Source organism: Neodiprion lecontei, chromosome 2 (genome assembly GCF_021901455.1).
Source record: "Neodiprion lecontei isolate iyNeoLeco1 chromosome 2, iyNeoLeco1.1, whole genome shotgun sequence".
Lineage (NCBI taxonomy): Eukaryota > Metazoa > Arthropoda > Insecta > Hymenoptera > Diprionidae > Neodiprion > Neodiprion lecontei.
In genome coordinates this window covers 34,240,295-34,262,194 of record NC_060261.1, presented here as the reverse complement: position 1 = coordinate 34,262,194, position 21,900 = coordinate 34,240,295, and the positions used below count along the sequence as shown (strand labels likewise).

General features: G+C 36.7%; 1 protein-coding gene across 5 annotated transcripts; it reads left to right on the top strand.

Annotated features, from left to right (window-relative positions):
- Window positions 1-3,587: 3,587 nt before the first annotated feature.
- Window positions 3,588-21,659, top strand: LOC107219024 (phosphatidate phosphatase LPIN2). Of its 5 annotated transcripts, XR_006902551.1 has the most exons (15): window positions 3,588-3,959; window positions 10,426-10,716; window positions 11,129-11,374; window positions 11,952-12,124; window positions 12,302-13,160; window positions 13,407-13,558; window positions 13,691-13,902; window positions 14,139-14,321; window positions 14,547-15,080; window positions 15,162-15,255; window positions 15,327-15,594; window positions 15,724-16,227; window positions 16,371-16,474; window positions 17,434-18,128; window positions 19,164-19,301. XR_006902551.1 is itself a non-coding variant. In XM_046730114.1 (14 exons), exons 3-14 carry the CDS (start codon window positions 11,186-11,188, stop codon window positions 19,315-19,317), a joined length of 3,417 nt encoding a protein of 1,138 aa, XP_046586070.1. In that variant the 5' UTR covers window positions 3,588-3,959; window positions 10,426-10,716; window positions 11,129-11,185; the 3' UTR covers window positions 19,318-21,659. The 5 variants fall into 5 exon arrangements, 4 of the variants coding, with proteins under 4 accessions (XP_046586070.1, XP_015512566.1, XP_046586069.1 ...); XM_046730114.1 differs by lacking the exon at window positions 17,434-18,128 and having other exon boundaries at window positions 13,416-13,558; window positions 19,164-21,659; XM_015657080.2 differs by lacking the exon at window positions 17,434-18,128 and having other exon boundaries at window positions 3,589-3,959; window positions 12,326-13,160; window positions 19,164-21,659.
- Window positions 21,660-21,900: the final 241 nt, after the last annotated feature.

The following is a 21,900-nucleotide window of genomic DNA, read 5'->3' as shown; positions in this document are numbered from 1 at the left end:
CTTGACACGAATAGCAGCTGTTCGAAACGCGGTATGGCAAAAATGTTACGTCACTTGACTTGATGGAAAAACACGCGCAACCTGTACTACTTGGGTACTTTCGTTTTAGGTGATACACCCGATGCCATTCATTAAATCTTACGGCATTGTGTTAAATTTTATCAACCGACGATGCTCCTTTGTCTTGATGCACCGCTTTGCGATTGGTTTATCAATAAAAAATAGTAATAATAAGCATCGAATATTATTATTTACTAGTTGTTCAAACGTAAAACGAAAAGGAAATATTTTTATAATTCTTTTAAATAATCTCTTGTATCTCATGCTTTAAGATAAATGTTTCACCTGATTAATTATAGGTGGGCAAGAAAAAAAAATTGTGCCTACTTAATACTTGACAGAAAGAATCTTTGGAGCAAAAACCGATCGCAAATAAAATATCAACCCATCAAATGAATTAAATACATGGGTTATATAAATTAATCGACAATGATTGATATGAGTGATAGAGTGATGTTAGATATTAGCAATATTGAAGTACTTGATATATTACAATGTTCATCTACTTTCCTACTTCTTTAATACACATCTTGCTTTCCATGCAATAGAATTTAGTAATTTACCGACCACCCGGTAGGTGTTTCACCTCTTGGTTTCTACACTTCACATTGTATCTCCATCGAATCAAGATATTGCGAAGAGATATCTACAAACACATTTTTGGGTAACGTTGTTCGACGTTGTACGCTAAATGTGGGTTATAATTTCGGTAGAAAATAGCATGTATCCGAATCGTGATAAATAATATTCTGCTCGACACGAATCCCAATTGCGGGCCAAGCTTGAGAAAGTTCGCCCTTCTACAAGTGACACAACACAACGCAATTTCTCTGAAGGTCAAACACACGTGTGCACGTCTTGTCAGCGGGAATTGCAAATATCAAATCATTATTAATTAAGCGGATTACTCGCTTGTATCTTCTTTTATACTGCTCGTGATATAATACCCATGCATATTTTTACGAATACGCGATATGAAAAGATTTCCGAACCACGAGGCAGAATCTTGTTCACATTTCGAATTTCATCTCACTTTCAATCTTCGAGAGAAAAAAAAAAAAAAAGAAAAATACAAAGTTGGACTGTTATTTTCCTCGACAGTTGTGCTCCGTTCCGAAAATCGTAATTCGTCAGAATATTCAAGGTGATAAAATATTGTCACCGCGTAGCGTGGGCCACGTGCCTGTAGGTGTATGTGTATGTGTAATTTGATACGCAAGGAATGGACGGGAGCAGCATGCGTGAGCAAACATCTCCTTGGTACACAGAAACGCACACATATAATAAGCCTGTCCACACGGATACAGCTAATCTCAAAGTTTTGCCAAAATATTGTTTTGCAAATCAACTCCAAGGCCTCAGCTCCAACTTAGATAATTAATATGCGTATGTATGTACATTGTACATAATATCTTTATCCAGAGATAACTAACTCTGTTGATAATTAACTGTCACTGCATTACGCTCATTAATTAAAACCGCAAATAATAATCTCAATCGCAGATCCTGTCTTTACTTCTGATATTACAGATTAAGAAAACATTTTCATACAATTATCGTTCGACAGATATTAATAGGAATGAGACAAATACTTACGCAATTCTATTATACCTTTACTAATTGTAAGACGTTGAAAAGGTGAATGGCGATAAAAACAAAGTGCATTACTAAAGCATTTGTGGAAACCTTTTCGGTCACGTGTTAACGTACTTACATCACGGAACTAGCCGAGAGAAAGAATCCTAATCGGGTACAGCAAAAAATTTAGCATACCAGTTGTAATCTGTTTACATTATCGAACGCAATGACGGAAGGTGTGACTCTTCGCAAGGCAAACATCTATACGCACGTGTGTGATTTATGTACATACATATACTTCGATGCATGTATAATTGTTAATTCATTAAAATATCGGCACTGGCCTATAAAAATCAACTTTTTTAGAGGCTCGTGTCTCCTTTCCGGTGTTGAGTTCATCCTAAAGTCTTCGAACCGCAAATGCACGCTGCGTACCCGAAATTTTGCATTTCGTGATACGGAGGATCGAATTCAACAATTTTCTTTCTCGCCGTTAGAAAAGAAAAAAAACCGAATGTCACTTCAGATTTTTGAAAGAAATTTTTTCGGTCATTAACAAATGTCATTCGAAAGAGAGAGGGAAAATTAAATGAGAACTTGAAAGCTTTATCAGACTGATTTCTAGTCTCATTCAATGTACCGCCGACTCGTCTGTTACACACCGTAATACAAAGTGCGTTCAACTTTACGCTACATCGCACGTAAATCTGCCGGCTGAATCGGATAGAAAAGAATAAAATAATTTTAAACAATAGGAAACGTAAACAAGTATTCACCGTCATCGTGTAGTTAACGTTGTTGACAGAATGATCGCTATCGTCGTGTTTGTTAGAAAAGAATACATGTGCGTTGTAGAAAAATCGCAAGCAAGCCCCCCTTGTATTTTCGTTTCAGTTTTCAGGGTCACGTGTGTACGCGTAGGCGTCGTATAACTGCAGCGTAACTATCCTACACGGTTCTTCATCCCCGCTTCTATTATTCAACCATATATTCGACCAATCGCGTATCTCCTTTCCGTGGGTGTGCCTTATCGCGAATTCTTAGTACTACTATGTATCCTCTCTCTCTCACTCTGCGTGCGAAAACCATGCTGTTTACTCGACTGTAATAACCACACGTATATATGTATACGTACGTACATACGTAATAATTCGACGTAGGTACGAACGTGCATATCGTACACACCGTAAGATAACGTATCGTAGAACATGTATTTTCAGTGTAAAAAATGTTTCTAAGCGCGTATAAATTTGAATTTAATGAATAAATTACGCAACGATTACCAATTAATTCTTAATTACAGATACGTGAGTAAAATTTTTCACATATCTTATATATTTAACATGCAGTAACACGTTGGTCGATAATAACCGTGTATAATAAATTTGAGTCATTCTACTTTCGTTGATCAAATTTTTATATCGGTTTCGATTATATCGTTTCTTTCCATTTCACTCGTCGAAAATGTCCTCCGATAAAATTGCGGTGAAAACAACCAGCTCATCCTCGATTAATATAGGTCAAGATGAACGAGGCCGGAGGATTAAGAAGGCATTGACCGTTTGGATTATTGCATCATGGTCAATTGTTACAAAATTGTCAAAGCTGGTTTGCATGCATATATTGAATACCTGATTCTCCATTACACCATTATCATTGTTATTACTGTTGAAGCATTTGTTCAATAGTAAAAAAAAGGTCGTAGCAAGCTCGATGTATGCGTATTGCGTATATCTGTGTGTGCGTGAGGAAAGAGCGTTGATTTCGTGTCGGTTACGTTTGTTTTGAAGTGAGAAAAGAATACCTTCTCTTTCGCACGAGGCGATAGTTCTTCTCACTTATCAGCCAATCAGAACGAAGCACCATGTGCGAAAACAAATCGCGTGTTTACTCGCCAGCCAAGCAGCGCGACGAAGGTAAAAGGAACGATACACCAGAGAGAACTTCCCGCTTCAATACGTGTCAAGTGTTCGAGTAGTGAGGACGTTGATCTTGCCTTTAACTAATTACTGCTTCAACTATACATCCAGATATTCCTGTCGCTTAGTTTTTTTGTGTTTCATAAAGTTTGTGACGATTTTGTAAAACATAGCTTGCATACGGGATACAGGAAATTACTATATATGATATCGAGTGCGGCAGTATTTAAACTGCGCATTCAACAATCATGTAAATATTGAGTATAGAATAGTAAAGTAATTGAACGCGGATACGTCGATTAGTCTGAAATTTAAACCGCACAACCGCAACGTCTTTTGATCAAGTCAATCTGAGGATTCAACGATTACTCATCCGACGAGTTGCGGTATCAGTTATACCAGGTGAATATACTGCTGGTGTATGTATTATATTTAAATTATAAATCATTAGGCGTAGGTTTATGTATCCTGTTGAAAGCAAATGGACAATTGTGCCAATTATCATCAACCGGCGTTTACAGCAAAGTTCATTCCCGCCGTTTCGCAATTGTGCGGATCTTCGCTCATCGTCGGTCGTACAATTTGCGGATGATAAATTATCCTCCGTTTAACCCCGTACAAAGAAAATTGTTACTCCGGCTGGCCTAAATACGAAAGTGTCGATCCGTCGCCACTCTGTGCGGCTTTCCCTCATCGCGGTTGATCTTTGCGTATCGTCCGCTCAACCGAGAGCGTAATTCAAATAATTTAGCCAATCAACGCTTTGCTCTTCCGCGCGCTTTTTTTGAAGTACGCGCGATTCGCCGGCTAATTGAATACGGAATGGTTTTACTAATTGCTATACCGCATCGCCAACGTTAGCAGCCGAACGTTTCTGACAATGAGCCACGAGTCAAGTTGGTCTGATTAATACGGTAGTAATTATCAAATCCGATAAGTTGCTTGTAATTAGATGGAATTTGTTTGTCGACCTCAATTTTTACATAGAAAACGTCGTCACGATACCCAAGTGGTAATAATTCGTCATCATCGTTACCCAACACTCGTCGCTTCTAAATCATCGTGAGTTGAAGAAAAAAGGAAGCAGGAGTGAAAAAACAAAATTACATCAGAGCACGTGCCTCGGCTATTCATATATGCCAAATATCAGATAGATATTATTATCATTATTATAACCACCCATTATTTTTCTAATCGTCTTTTTTCTATTATTTATCGACGTATAAATTTTTTTTACGCGATTAAAACGTCTGAAACTCGAACTCTTGGATTTAAATATCTCCAGGCACGAAAGTAAGGGGAAACGAAGATACACGTATTACAAAAGAAGTCGTTTATTTTATAATGAGAATTAATACTTATAATCCTCGAATACATTCCGATTATAGAAATCGGTGGTGAACTATATCCACCGATCAGTCATGCCCGTTCTACCCAGGGAACATACAAAGCACAATTATCTTCGTACACAGCTGCATCTGGTGAAAGAATTGCAGAATTGTTGCATTCAACGAACGCGCCTAATACAGGACGACTGTATTAAAAATAACCCAAGACCGTGGCAGCCAGGCTCTTCTTCGTCAATTCAGTGCCAGGTCCACGGCCAAACTCGTCATCCTGGGCAGTAGCCAGAGGGCAAGACAATCAAGAACTTTCCACTGATCGTCTCTTGATGAGCGCGTGTAAGCTATTGTAACCGTTGTACGGTTTGAACCTTTCGCGCGTAATTTTCCTTATTTTTTACTCTATAATTGTCAAATTAACGTTATTTCGTGGAATGCGTAATTATCAAGCATCCGTCTCGCCGGCAGATGTCATTCACGGTGTTCCAATGCGTATATGAGTAAAATTTGAATCCAAGTTACAGCTGTTCCAATTCTTCAGCAGCTTCAAGCAGTTCCTCTTAGCTACGGTTAACACCAAACGGAATAATGGCCGAACTGTACATAAAAACTATTTATAACTTTTGAATATTGCGAGGAGTCGGTACATCCGATTTGGCACCTCGCTAAACCGAAACGAATTCACCAAATCGGTATTCCGAATAGTTTTATTCTATTAATACCTAAACCCTTATCGATCCAAAGTCTTGAACCTATTTGCTTTCGGTCATCGTTTCTTACAACAAGCGCATCGGGAATTCCGGATCCATTACATATGCGTAAGGCTTGTTTACGCAAATATGTCTATGCAACTAACACATGTGTGTATGTACATAAATACGCGTGTTACGTATACAGCGGATTATTTCTCCTAATTTAACTTTTTATACCGGTGTAATATTACATAACGAAATACGCGGGTTTAACATATACTATGCCTGTTAAATACTCAACTGTAACACGAATTTTACACGAATTTAAATCTTTCACGCTAGAAGCTTTTCCCTCGTGTTGGTCGAGGCTATAATTTTTGTTTGAAACAAGCCTTGGACAGCGTAGATCGCAGCACATGACTGGGAAATAGTCGACTCACCATGTGGCCGTAATCTTGAGAAATACATAAACAGTATACCGCAACAATGAGCGATGGAGCAGATAAAATTTCTTAACAATCAATGCTCGTATAACAAATAGAACAGGAAAGAACGGGAGGCGAACATAATAATAACGAATATAGCTGACGGAGAATTATTTCGAATGCATGGTACATACATAAATCTCATTATCGTTTACCAGCGCTACGTAAATCCGGCCCAACAAGTTATCGTGGATGTCACGCAATTGTCGTGTTTTGCATCGACCCTTGCACAAGTTAACGGGTTGTATCGCTTTCGCATGATAAAGTTTATAACCTCGAGCCGATACGTCTACACTCGTATTATACAATATGCGTACGTCATTTGTGTAATGCTGATTATGAGGGATGTTAATCAACCTAATCGCGTCACTAGTGTAAATAAGATACTCTTGGTAAAAGTTTTCAAACAGGTAGATTCCCAGCACTTGATCGGCTTATCAGTATTACTATACGTATCTTATTGTGCGGACTAAGTTCGTTCATCAATGATTTTGCATGTATTTGTGTAGATTAAGCCGGGACCAGTGGTTTGTGTAACCGACGTTCCTCGCCTTCTCTGTCCCTCTCTATCGCTTTCCGTTAATAAACGTTGCCAAATTCCAGCGGTAATCGTAGATAGAAAGTATTATGAGTTATGAAGCTTGCGCAATATATGCTCACAGGCCTACTATAACTGACAATAACAACGGAAATACGTCAGTCAGTTAGTCAGTGATCACTAAGCGTCTATGCGGTTCCTAAACTGTCGATTGTACAAACAAATTTTGCTCACTGTCTTCTGAACAAAACAACATATTTCCGACTCAATGTTATCGTTCACTGCTTATCGTGAAAAACGTATTTGACCGCAGATTGTAAGCTGATCGGTTAATTGTTTGACGATCCGAATGTGTATGTATAACTAAGAAGGGTTGCAGGCCATGATTTTTGAAAAAAATATTTATTCAAGTACTATATCGTGTGTGCGTAGCATTTGTTCTCCTTTTCTTCCTTGTACAAGCACATCATCCTACGTACAGCAGCTTGTTTCGCTTCCGTTCGATAATATGCATTGCGGTGAATGACCCACGTTGATTATATGAAGTGCATTTAATATAGATGTACTTTTTCACATCTATGTATATCTCCCACTGTTTCTTTCTTTGTTTGCAGACAATGAATACTTTTTTTAAACCAATTTCGATCCTCGCCGTAAGAAATGGCTTCTATACTTACACTGCGAATACATCATATCTCTGCTGAATTTCTTTTTTTTTTCTTCTTACGCTTAGTACTGTGTCTGAAAGAATCATCAATATGCTTTTGCATTAACCATACTGTTATTTACCAATAACGCTTCATTCCGCGAACTCGGGACGCAAATCGTGTATTTAACGTAATTTGTTTAAACCCCTATACAGTTAGAATGATCATTAGAGGATAACGCATTAAAGGGTACAACAAGGCGAGAGAATGGGTTTGCCTATTTTGTATTCTTCAGTTCTCTCATCAAAAGCTAGAAATTTTTCTCTTAAAGTGCTTGTCATTGTTATTTGCCATTCGAGATTCATTACGGTCAGGTATAATTGGCGGGTCGTTAATATCAGTGAGAATAATTTTGGCATGCCTCCAAGCATTCGTCAGTTATACGTTTACAGTTGTAAATTATAATTATGAAGAGACTGGAAATTTCTTATTATACAACTACGGATAAATTATTAATAAATTCCTCATAGCTGACCGTATCAAATTCATGCAAGTACATGGTTTATTGCAATTTGAAAATGGTTTTTTACACTTTTTACATAAACTGAATGTTGGAAATAGAAGGAGTTGCAGAGGAGTTTTGTTATGTCGTAATTGTAGATACGGAGGTAGGAAAATTTTTTCACTTTTCCTATTTCTCTTTCGTTGTCTACTTCTCTTTTGGCTCTGCATCAATATTCCCCGTCTTGAGATGAACAACAAGTTACTTGAATCAGAGCCAGCATCGTATCTTCATCTGCTACAGGAGGCAGACTAACGTTACGCAACCTGGTATCTTTTTTAGGTAAAGCCAATTTTCGTTTTGAGTGGAATTTTTCTCCTACCCAAGAGAATGTATTTTGAAATCATGCCAAAGTCTTCGAGAAACAACCCGAAACTTGTCTCCAAAGTCAGGTGGATCATATTTTTCATTTTCACGACTAAAGTGAGTCAGAAATTCTCGTGAAGTGACCGAGTTTGCAAAAAAGAGCATTGTCCTACGGTCGTGACGCATGATATTTTTGGAAAAAAATTTTCGGCAATGAATCTATTGTCAATCTGCACGCCTATGATTTAAAGAAAACAGAACACTCATGCTCGAAGTTATCGAGTCTTTACCGCGTTCTGGTTGATAAGAAAAATTTCGTTCCAAACATGGGACTAACACGCGTCTTCCGTTTTCCCCATAACGTCGGTAAAACATGTTGAAACTTTACCATTGTTGTGACGGGGTCTTAATCGGCTTTTAATTGCACCTTTAAGGTTTCCCAAAACATTCGTCATTTACGACGTCAGAAATTTCCAACATTACTGACGAGCGATTATGACAAAGTGCTGTTCGATACCCAGACGTATCATCCTTGGCCGTCAATCGGATACCTTGTAATCGTGTTAATCGATTGACCGTTAGTCAGTACCGAGCTGTTTGTCTTATGAAATCATTTTTGACATTTATTTTTTTATTTTATTTTATTTTTTGTTCGGCGGAATTACAAAGTGCAAAGTTTAATTCGATTAGATTACACTGCAGTATTAGGCTGCATGTTGATTTGTTTTGTTAGCCTTTGTTAGCTTCGGGTTAAAACGATTACCAGCATTCGTTCGTACGGTCCAAAGAATTAATTTACCATGCTATTGTAACCTTGGGTGAAATTTGAAGTGCCGTCGTTTTCCTCCAGATTTCTTTCATTATGGTGTGATTTCTAATCGTTAAATAAAGATAATTGGTCGACACAGGTGTACAGTTTATGTAGAATAGGTGATTACTTTCGGTCTCGACTCTATTGTATGCATCGCATTTCAGGTTTGACCCCGCCGAAAATGGAAAACAGGCATGAACAAACAGCTTTTATACTTATGCAACTCTCATGAAATTTCTAGTTGATACTGTTGAAAATATTTCAAATTATAAAGAAGGTATAAGGAAAATTAGTTACAGCTTCCGAGAACTATACTATAGATATAGACTGCTTCGTGCTATCTTATACCACTTATCACCCTTACTTGCGGTGAATCGATATACACCCTGTGTGTACAAAGGGCCCGTGGAAAGGGAGTCCAAGAAGATATTGTGTAGGTATGTACCTACGTATTTGGATTGATCAATACAAGCAACGGTTATATTACTTTCACTGTCTTATGCAAGACGCAATATTACAAGAGTTGGGCACGCATACATGCACCCGTCTATAAATGTAGTGGTACACCCGTCGAGCGTGAAATAGTAAATCACTGCAGGTATGTTGGTCGTTTCGTAATATTCCACTGCACCTGCGACCTCAGTAAGTGTAATTCGTATACTGGGACAAATAAAGTCCACAGTGTAAAAAAAGCGCGGAGGAGACAAAGCAGTTGTTTACAACCAGGACCGTATCATTTGGAGCGTGAGGTGTGACTTGTTTAATTGCGGTGTGATTAGTTCCATACTTACAATTAATGGCTTCTTGTTGCTCCAAGAAGTGTTTGTTGGGTTTCTTAAGTAAAGTCATTTTCTAACGATGCACACGCATACCTATAAGTACTTTCTACATAATTACAGCTCGGGTTTCTATGTAATTTCTATGTAAAATAACCATTACGGTTTTCCAAATATCCTTATGTACGAAGAAAGGCTGCGGATCGGACTACCATCTAACGTTGGTCGTTTACGGATATAGCAGAACAGGGGAATATTGAAATCTGTATAGTAATACGACCAAAATTTTACTTTCATAAAAGTATTGCTTATGTAAATTCTTTTTCCATTCAATTACAGCCTAACTCGAAGAAATTATTATTACTCGCAGTACATTTACCGGGCAAAAGTACCTTCTGTAATGATTCTAAAAAATATCTTTTAAATATAGGCACTTGACGTTATTTCATTGTGATAAATCGCATTGATCAGCCAGTATAAAAACACAGCTATATTTATCCGTGTATAATTACTATTTTTATTTTATTTTTAAAACCCTACTATCATACTTAACGACGATTCGGAATTCCTCCAGTGAGTTTAGTAGCGTCGCTTAAAATCATTTTCGAATAATTTACGAGTAAATATATGACTCACATCCGAGCTCTACACGCTCGTGGTTACGTGTAGTAACACCTACATCATGCAATGTCTGTACTTTGATCGCAGGTTTACAGAAGCCCGCGGTTCGAACGCTACGGTCACGTGGAAGCCCCGTCTTATCGACCGTTGGTTTTGGCCGCGATGATTGGCTCAGCTTAAGTCACGTGACACTTGACGTAAGGAACCTGCCGTCTGCTCAGCCGTCGGAGCGAGCGTCTGCCTGTTATATCAAGTTGTCACAGAGAACGAGCCATCGCTGGCCGTCGAGGGAACAAAGGAGGATCGCCGTTGCTTCATACGGCGATACACGACGTCGGATTCTGGACGAGTTTTTTAATCGACACACACAGGCATCGAGTGCGTATAATTGTTCTGCCATTTCATTCATACGTATAGATAATATCGTTTTATGAACTAGTTGAGTTTATAATCTTTTCACCGACACGGCTTTTGTGACTCGCGAGTGAGTGAAGTACTGCGCGATTGAGCATAGTGCCAAATTATCCGTAATAAGGGTTTGTGAATACGTTGAGAGAGAGAGAGAGCTGTAGTATTGTCAAAGGATTACTTTGACAATTATCTTGCTTTTCGGCTCGATGACAGCTCGCTGTCAATATGGTTAGGTAAATTATTGAAAGTCACGGTACGGCTTCGGAAAATTGGTGAAAATTCTATCAACGATTTATATTTTAATCTGTAGAAGCTTTATGTTTAAATCACTCTACACTTTATAGTCAATGTCTGACAATAAATCGCACCCTCTTATTAGGCGAACACCCACACAGCATCAAAAAGACCTTTTTAAAGGTCGCAAAAACAACCCAATATGTACAGCATGAACTACATTGGAAAGTTCATCAGCAACTTTAGGGACTTTTACAATGAAATAAACGCTGCTACTCTAACTGGTGCCATTGACGTGGTCGTTGTCGAACAGCCTGATGGATCTTTTGCCTGTTCACCTTTTCACGTCAGATTTGGAAAACTATGTGTCCTTCGATCGAGGGAGAAAGTGGTGAGTTCTTTTGTTCCTTATAATTTTTAAACCTAGTTTGACACACTCTGTTACTGCGTAATTTTCATCTCCATGATTCGTGTTGTAGATATCATGAATACGGCACTGGTAATACCAGCTAATCATCGTCAATCACATAAATCTATAGTTGCTACAATTATCGTCGTTACATGCTTGCTAACATAATTCAAGATTATGATGCCAACAATAACTTGTTTGTTTAACCATTTAGCTCTGTTCCAATACATTCCCTATTTAGACTTCTTTGTATTTTGCACATGAGTGATAAACACAGAGGAAAATATATGGATGTATATCTATAGCGTAATAAAGTGGATTACATATCGTAAAAAACCTGATTGGATAAATGCATTCAACATCTAGTTTATGCATGTACTTTACGTAGTTGATTTTTTTCTTTTTCTTCATGACCAGCGGGCATCTTTGATATTCAAAAAACGGTATCCTCCTTACAAATGACAAAAAAAAAACATTTTATTTTCCCATTCTTAATACTTCAGATTGGACACGTCATCTCTGAAACAATTAAATGATTCTTGTCATTTATTTGGCACAGGTTGATATCGAAATAAATGGAGAACCACGTCAAATTCACATGAAGTTGGGTGATTCTGGGGAAGCTTTTTTCGTTGAAGAAGTTGGCTGCGGAGGTTCACCAACTGACACAGAAATTCCACCGCATCTTGCATGCTCTCCAATTCCACACGACAGTTGTTTTCCACAGCAAAGGTAAGCAAAGCCACTAACAGCATGGTTTATACCACTGAATCATTTGTCAACACTCATTCCTTTAAAGTTAGGATTGCACCATTTTCGTTCTTTACTTCATTTAACAAAAAACAGCCAGTATCTAGCTCTCAACATTATAATTTTCATAACTCATTTCGCTGTTCACGCTATTCTTAGGGAGAGTGGAACTTTGTTTCTCAGGTTCAACCTGCTCTCGGAACTTCCGCAAGAACAACGTGAGAAGCTACTTAGAGATTCGGTGCTGTCAATAGAGCGTGAGAAATGGGAGGAAATGTCAGCGCTGCCGTCAGACGAGCGTGAGAAATTTCTTGTAGAACAGTTTTCGGATCTCCCAATAGAGCACCGTGAAAAATGGCTTCAAATAGCGTCAATGACTACAGAGGAACGTGACAAAATATTTCGCGAAAATTTCGGTGTTATATCTACCGAACAGAAGCAGAAAATGATACGCGAGCAATACTCTGCACTTAAGACTGAGGACAGAGAAAGACTGTTTAAAGAAAATTTTCCAGAACTGCCGGTAGAGCAAAGACAGAAGTTCGAATTTGCTTTGCTCAGTGATTGGAAAGGCAAAGAGGAAGAAAAGTGGGATGATAATCAGATTGACTCTAAGCACGATGACGAGGAGATATTCAATATGGATAATATCAATGGAGAGGAACCAAACCCTGCCTCGGCTGTAGCACCTGTGAAAACCTTCAACGCTGTTGCTTCTAATACAAGAATTCGTAAAATAAGCATTGTGCATAATGAATTCCGGCCAATAACGGATGATCCTCAAAGCAGTTCCAAGGAAAAGTCTAGTGATGAATCAAACGTTTCTTTATCCAAGAAAAATTCCAAGGATGAAACTATTGAGGAAACCAAAGGTAGCAATGGGTCCAAGAGAAAACGCAAGAGGAGAAGCATTATGAAGAAGAAAGGAGTGCAAAGAAAAACTAGTAATGGAAGCAGTAGTCAGACTGAAATGAGCGAAAATGACGTCGTAGCTGCCGACGAATCTCAGAGTGAACCTGTAAGTGAATTTCGATTACAATGCTGAAAGTTGAAAAAGTATTCAATTGAATGATCGCTTCATTTTATTTGAATGCAGTCTAGAAAAAGTACCGTTGAAAGCAATTTACGTTTTTAGCTGTTTATTCCTTTTTATTTGTTTTTTTAACATTGCAGATGCTCTTTTAGTATTCTCGAAGAGACTTGCATACAATATTCTTTAGATTGACTTAATCTTATTAGATAATTACGAATATATTGATTAAAGATATTAAAGGGCCCGAGTCCGGTTGTCGAAGTCGAAACCAATAACGCTTCAGCTGAACCTACGGAAACACACTTGTCATCCTTGTCGCAAGAAATTACAGTCCCGCGTCAAGAATCAGATTTTCATTTCTTCAGTGACACAGAAATCACAAAGTAAGTCTACCTTTCATCAATTCAACATAGAAAAAATTCAGATAATAAGAAACCAAGATCAAGTTAGTTCAGATATTTTGTTATTGAATATTATATTTCTCAATATGAAAGCATCTGATCTCATTCAATTAGAAATCGGGAGTCTCGGCCTCGTTCTCCAGTTCAGTCTGATACAGAATTTGAAATGCGTAAGCTCACTGAAGATAGAGCTGAAATTGAGGATGAGAAGACGCATCAGCAGAGCTGGAGATGGGGAGAATTGCCAAGCCCTCCTCCCGACTCTTCTCTACCATCGCATAGGACCTCATTGAATACTTCGACAGTAGCCAATCAGCCTACTGACTGTAAGTATGAAAATTTTTAGTACTTCACTAAAAAACGTAACAAGCTTTGAATCCCTGCAAGTACCCAGTTGCAAGATCTTACAAGCATCAATTCCTAAGCAAATTGTATTCAACACAGACTTCGTTTCTTATAAACTATAACAATTTTAAGCTTACCTTTTTTGGCCTTTATCATTCATTCTTCTTCTATTGCTAGCCATTTCGAAAACATATGCTAAATTTAATTTTTATGGCAGTCGACGCCCATCAATCGATTTTGAGTCGTACATTGGCCTACATGAAGCGGACCAATTCTCGCTTTGTACGTAATCCAGAATCAGATGGAATATATTTGAGCGATCTGAATGCAGACGAACTTGACCCCGAAGTTGCTGCTCTTTATTTGCCAACGTCTCATCACAGGGCAACTATTGCTAAAGGTATTGCTACTCATTGGCCTATGCTTACAATTGTTTTTCTTCTCTCGAAATACGTAAACCCATACTTATGCATAAAGAATACTGAGCTTTTGTTCTGCTTCTTGTAACTAATCATGCTAACTGTGTATAAATTATTTGTACATGAACAAATTTTGTATTACGAAATAAAAATTACTTAGTGTAAAGAAACTTTCAAATTTCTGAATTTCTTTCTTAATTTTTTAGGTGGAAAAAGTCTGGATGAAGAAGACGCAGAATCTGGAAATGGTCCAAGTCTACCTCAGAGTCCAAACAGCGTTGAAGGAGCCATCGGCGGCCCTAAATCGCTGGACAGTGATTTTGAAGAGCCAAAACATTCCCTATTCGATAGCAATGCTGACGTCACGTTGTCTCTTTGTGGTGGTTTAGATTCCAAGGATGGACCATCTGAGGAAACATTCCATCAAAACTTGCTTCACTTTGAAGATGTCTGTAGTGATCCAAAACTATTCGAAAATCCAAGTTTGGTCATAAAAATTAACGGAAAGTTTTATAACTGGGCTATGGCCTGTCCCATCCTCATGACCTTGGCTGCTTTTCAAAGGCACTTGCCCCAGAGTGCCGTAGAGAATTTATGCGCTCGTTACATGCTGACTCCAGTTCACGAGGACGCGAAACAGCAAAGTGGACGCAAAACTGAGGGTCGTACTGGTTACAGCTCTTGGTTTTCATGGAGTCGCTCCAGTCAGCCATCTAAAAAACAAAAGGATTTATCAGAAGGTAATTAATTTGTCACTTTCCATCATCAGTTGCAATATGTTGTACAAATAAGTCAAACGAAAATTTTCTGTTCTTCACTAGTTGATGGCCCAATAATCGGCCAAACTCAACAACAGCTTATTGGAGTTAAAGAAGCTTCCCTGTCGGAGAGTGTGCCATCAGTTAGCATCAGAATGTAAGTCTTCTATTCTGTGTGTTTCGTATGATAAAATCAATACGATTATATAAATGGTATTTATTTTTCAGAGACCAAAAAGAGGAAGAAATAATCGATATGCACTTGGGAACTGAGGCCGTAGCTCAGACTAGTTTCCCAAATACGCCGGAAGAATCACTGCTTGACAAAGGAGAAAAGACACATGGTGAGCAAGAGGGAGAAGGTTACAGTGGCAGTGAGGACTCTGACAGCAATCGCAACGAACCTCAAGGAGTCAAAATACCAATAGAAAGAAGACCTTACTATGAATCCACCGAAAAATACAGAAAGACTCTGCGGCTTTCCTCAGAACAAATTGTAAGCCGTATATTACTCATATTGTAAATTTTTTCAGACTTTCTCGCAGTCAAATACTCGTAATCTGTAGTGTAATTCAAAACCAATACACAAAATTTATATTAAAAAATCCTCTTTCACGTTTTGTAGGCCAGTTTGGGTTTGAAGGATGGTGCAAACGAGGTAGTGTTCAGCGTGACAACCGCTTATCAGGGTACAACCCGATGTAGATGTCACATTTACAAATGGCGTTGGGATGACAAAATCGTTATATCTGACATAGATGGTACAATAACGAAATCTGACGTGCTAGGACACATTCTACCGATTGTTGGTAAAGACTGGGCACAATCAGGTGTTGCTCAGCTATTCACCAAGATTAAAAATAATGGATACAAGCTATTGTATCTCTCTGCTAGAGCTATTGGCCAGGCTAGGCTCACCAGGGAATATTTGAAGAGTATAAAACAGGGAGATTTGTCTCTGCCTGAAGGACCTTTGCTACTTAATCCTACGAGCTTGCTATCAGCATTTCATCGAGAAGTTATCGAGAAAAAACCAGAACAGTTTAAAATATCTTGCCTCAGCGATATTCAAGCCTTGTTTCCAGAAGACACCAAGCCTTTCTATGCTGGATATGGAAATCGTATAAACGTGAGTTTAATTTGCGCTTTCTGTTGTTACGCTAAAATGCGTAGAGTATTGTCCTGAAACGAAGTGTTTATGAATCAAGCGATCTGTCAATTGCTGGAAATTTCTTGTACTAAATCTCTTACACTTTTTTTTTCATGAACTAGGATGTTTGGGCATACAGAGCAGTGGGCATTCCCATAGTAAGAATATTCACGATCAATCATCGCGGAGAATTGAAGCACGAGCTGACGCAGACATTCCAATCCTCGTGAGTAATTAATTTTTTTCACATTTGTTTGTGATCGGTATTTGATTGTGCCACTGGATATTGGTTGCTGCGATTATTCGTAGTGCTCGGTGGTATGTGAATGTAATAATCATAGTTTAATCTATATTTAATCCTTAGTATTTATATACTTGTTTAATATTGTCAATTATTTCGCTATTTCTGGTCGATTTCACTTGTTCTGCTACCAGTCCTAGCAACCTAGGGTTTCTTGCAATTTCGCAATTGTGTAAAGACAGGAAACTTATCATCTTGTTACAAAAGTCTGTTAACAAATGTTTCACTTGGTATTTTCAAACAAAAAAAGACTCCTGGCCTTAGGATACATCTGATTTTATCATACAGCCAAATTGTACTCGGACTGGCCTCAGAGAAGTAATTTAAAATTTTAGTGAAAAAGAAGTAAATTAGTCAAAATATGACATTGTTTATAGCTTGGTTTCATTTGTACAATATTATACAATTTTGAAGGCTGCACGTTTATAATTAGGATTTTAATTATTTCTTTAATATTGCACGTTTAGGTTTTGTACAACTGCCTCTACTGTTAAAGATTATTTTTGCCTTACACATTTGAATTTGTACAACTGTCGTTTCACAAATATTAATTTTTCACACGACATTTCTACTAGAGTTATCTGTCTTGTTGGAAAATCATAAGACAGGTTTTTTTATGGTGCTCCCAAATGTGTATCAATCGGAAAAATGGTAAAATTTTTTTTCGCAATTTTTCGTTTTGTCGTATTACAGTGAATACTTTTCCCTCTCACGGCTTGATGCCTAACATGTGGAACTACTAGATTCATCTGGGCAAAGATAAGCTGGCATAGGCACACTGCGGATGTGTAGCAGATTAACCAATGTATATGGATAGCCGATTTAAACAAAATTCTAATAGCACTTTAGTCGTTTTGACATGGGGCTGTTTTGTGTGGTTGCAGTTACACGTGTCAGAGCGGAGTGGTCAATGACTTGTTCCCGCCATTGCAATACCACTGCACTTCTACAGATGACAACGCTACGATAGATAGTTAATCAATAGAAAAGTCCTTCACAAGTCAATGAATCCTAGTCAAATTTTGCGACGACTTTATCAACTTGCCTTATTATTTGTCAAAATAATGTAATCAATAGTGGTCGTTTTACGAATTTTCCCAGTATATACTAAAATCCAGCTCAGCTAGTCTTTCGTACAAAATGATATTACATGCCTATGCTGGAGTAGACTTCAGCCTGGTACTGATATTGAATCAGATCAAAAGTATATGCACAGTATAGATGTACATACATACATAGAGGTTTACAAATGCTTGAGAATGTACAAAGAGAAGTTAATCAAATTTTGGTTTTAGTAGTATTATCATGCCAGTTTCATTATCATTTTCTTAGTTACATTTAGTAATTACATTATATGTATATTTCATCATACAAGTTTTGGTAGCTGTTTACCGCAAGGCAACTTCTAAAATATGATCTTTTCGATCCCTCAATTTTTTAAAGAAAAGATGTATTTTTATATCGTGACAGCTGGACTGTTGACCATATATTTTTTATAATATTTTTTATTTATTGTCGAAAACCGATGACGTATTTGGTTGTACATCTGCTTGCTACTTCTCTACTTATGATGTATAGGGTAAGCACTCGACACTACACACTTGTTTTTTGTTCTCGGCTTGATTATTTTAAATATACTTGACTGATGATTCATTCGGCTTTCTTCATGCTCAGAGTTCGACAATTTAATTAATTTTGATGTCACGCTTATTTCCTTCAACACCATAACTCTTAATACAAGGTTTACGTTTTTAGAGTTTGGTTTGCCAATGTTTTTCTCGTATTGCTTAAATCTTCCGATTTCATTACCATATGCAATTAAGTACTTCCAGTGAACTTCCAGTACGTTAGTTTACACAAATCACAAAACTGTAGTTATTGCTGTTTATACGCATTCGTGCATCAGCTTAGTTTCACAGGGTACGGTGTCCAAATCCATCTAATACCTTAATGATAATTTTTATTCACGTATCTCATACAAACAATTTCTAATCCAACCTTTTATCGATGGCATGCAATTGATGAAATTTGTCATATTTTATTGAGTTTTCTACTATTGTGCACTCAGTATACACTAGATAATTTGTAACTCGGCTACTCGTCTAATTCTTACAATTATTTTAATTGAAAAATGTTTTTATGAGTTCAAAATATTTTCATTGACTTTCTAATACCATAATAGAATTGAAAACTTACCAATTGATATCACAAACGATCGTTGCTGATATTCTCTCATGTACATTCTCACAAGCCACGTCTATTCGCATTCTTTTCATACCTCTATTACAACTTGGTAATCTGCTCAAATTTAGGAACGAGACAGTCTACATACTTACCATTGAACCTTCATTTTCACAAATTCACTACGGTCATTGTTGCTTAAGCAGTAAAACAACAGTCGTTCTTAACACAGTTCAGACGAACATTACTGAACCGGTGGAAAATACTGGCATTATAAATTAAATGCCATTGAGCCTGGAAGGAAGTGCTGTGTGTTACACATAATTTATCTGCTGCTAAATCATTACTGCTTGCATACATTACATGTGTTAATTAAATGTTCACGTGGTAAGCCAAACTTGTAAAAATTTACTATCTCTGTTTTATATTTCAGATACTCGAACATGAGCTATATTGTAGATCATCTATTTCCCCCCCTGCCTGAAGATGCAACTGACGAATTTAGCAATTTTGCTTACTGGCGAGAGCCAATTCCTGAGTTGCCGGATCTAGAAGTACTAAGCACTGAGACACAAACCACGCAATAAACGTCTTCACTCGACACCTGAGCAATAATAAATCGCTCATTATTTATTAAAACAGTTGTTCTGTCTAGCTAAGTTTTATACTCTGTGTATTGATGCAGCTGATGATCCGGCTGACGTGTTGCTACGAAATATTTTGTCTTATTATTCATTCAAAATTGTCATTGACTATAAGAAGAAGAAACATTTTGTTGCAATGAAAGAATTGACTCCCCGTATTTTTCATAGCTTTCTAATATTTATTTCGGTTCTTTTTTCTTTTTAAATGACTAGCAAATGAACGACCACTTTTACTTTACTTTACGCTATGAAAACACATAGTCTACGTTGTTTATTCCAAAAACATTCCAATATAGGTGATACATAGTGAAACACGTAACTTGTGGACTTCAGTTGTTTATTTATTTGTCAATCTCGGTACTAGTTCCTTGCATCGCATACGTCACGCCGGTTTCATACTGCACCTAGCAGCTTAAGTAGCAGGAACAGCCGGCAGTTACTTGAATAAAATCAATACTACTTGAAATCTGAGAGTCGGTTAAACGTCGTCAACGTGTTTTGCTTTTGCTTTAAGAAAGATGAGAAATTGAATCTGTAAAAGATTAGTATCTGTTGCTTACGACATACTGCCAGCTTTTCACTGAAAGTGTTTTGATTGTAAACCAATAATTCAGGTGTATAACATTTACCTCTTGTCTTGTCCATGTTACTCAGACAATTATTATTTATTTTCTTTAAATGAGATTTCTATTCAGTTGGTGTTACAAATTGATCATGGTGAGTTGGAACATAAAAGGACTGACTTTTGGATTGTGATATTACGAGCAAGGGGATAGATAAAGTTATATTTAACTAAATTTAGTATCTGCTCAAATTGTTGCACGAAGTGAAACGGATCTAAATTACTTTTGTAGATTTATTGTTTAATTTATTTGATATATTATGAATTACTTCTTAAGATTTCAGGGTAAATTCTTTATAAATTTACATGTTGTACTGTTAGTTTTGAAAAGGTGAGAAAATTAAGAGAAAAATTGAAGAGGTGACATTTTATTTTTCATGTGATAAAGTATGATAATAGTTGACATTGATTAAAATAACTCAATCTTTAATATTTTCTTATTGTTGTGTGTATTACTCTCCGTATTATTTTTGTCATCAAGTAATTACACAACGCTGATTGACAATGCAATGCGTAATTACTTTACCAAAGATCATTTTCCACTTATATTATACATAGATAATCATACTTTTATATTTATAAAACCCTTCGATAATTTCTTAATTTTATTTTTGTCTCTGTATTTATTTGTAAAAAGAATTTGATGTGAAAATTGGAAGCGTATGGCACTGGAATAAAAAAGATTTGAGACATTCACATCTAGTTAGAATTTGTAAAATTACTATATGTTGGTTGAAATAATTGATTATCGTTTAGTAAGACATGTATATATTATAAATTATTCAGGTTATAAATTAGTCAGGTCTGTAAGTCACATTATGTAAAATATATAAACTTATTTCGTAACCAGGTATTATTGATTTTGTTAGTTAAGTATTATACTATCGTATCTAGTAAGAAAATTTAGTTTTCATTTTAGAATATGTGTTCGACTATTTCTTTGATATTACCTGATAAATAATTCGATATTTCGAGTTTTTCTTGTTATTACCGATCCTTTTGTTTAGGTAATTTCCAGTCGATATGACGATCTGAATTCCTGTGATTTGAGGAACATGAACAACACGTGTACACAGCTATATTTCATTCGCTCACTTCGCTTTACATTCAGTGTCGTCACATAATTGTTGCCTATAAATGATACGTTTTAGTGATAATTATCATGAATTAATGTATCTTAATGAAAACCTCTTGTCAGAGAGCTGATATTGCTATTAGAATGTCGAACTTATTTAAATTCTAACACATTGAGAGCGGAATATAACTTATTACGATTGTCATTCCAAATTGAAAAAGCAAGTTGCTCGTAATAAGATATATTACGTATTTATATTTATTTTGATTAACGTCATTCAAAAAGAATTGACAAGATTTCTTCTACAATTCACTCACTATTTTACATAAACATTATTCACTCCGCATGGGAACAAACAATAGGTATCTTCCGAGGATAAGAATAATTATGCCTTTTCAAAGTGGAATGCAGTTTGAGCTCAAAACCTATTACTATCAAGAAAACCTTATCAGTAAATAGATTAAATAATTAAATATGAAAGTTTGAACTAAATATTATCAAGCTCTCTATGCAACAGTTTATTCAATGTAATAATCATATCTTGTAATCTACACAAGTTTCAAATAATAAAGGGAAAAAAATAATTAACCGTTTTAGTATTATCAATTTGTAAAAGTAGTTGATAAATTTATTTGTACTCGTTTGCAGACGAATTGCGTCGAAAAGTTTGAAATAGCACTCTGATATTCAATTCAACCATACCAGAATTCATTTCAGATACTATACAAACAGTACCATTGAGATTTAGTCATTTTTCAGCTACACTACAAAAACTGTAGATTACTTGCTAAATAAAATTAGCCCGATACGTCGTTAGCTCATTGTGACT

What these genes read in the sequence shown, in the direction of transcription:
- LOC107219024 (XM_046730113.1), top strand. Translation starts at nt 11,186, where the DNA reads ATGTACAGCATGAACTACATTGGAAAGTTCATCAGCAACTTTAGGGAC. An exon ending in TTCGATCGAGGGAGAAAGTG is followed by an intron (nt 11,375 to 11,951) that starts GTGAGTTCTTTT and finishes TATTTGGCACAG; the next exon opens with GTTGATATCGAAATAAATGG. An exon ending in AGTTGTTTTCCACAGCAAAG is followed by an intron (nt 12,125 to 12,301) that starts GTAAGCAAAGCC and finishes CGCTATTCTTAG; the next exon opens with GGAGAGTGGAACTTTGTTTC.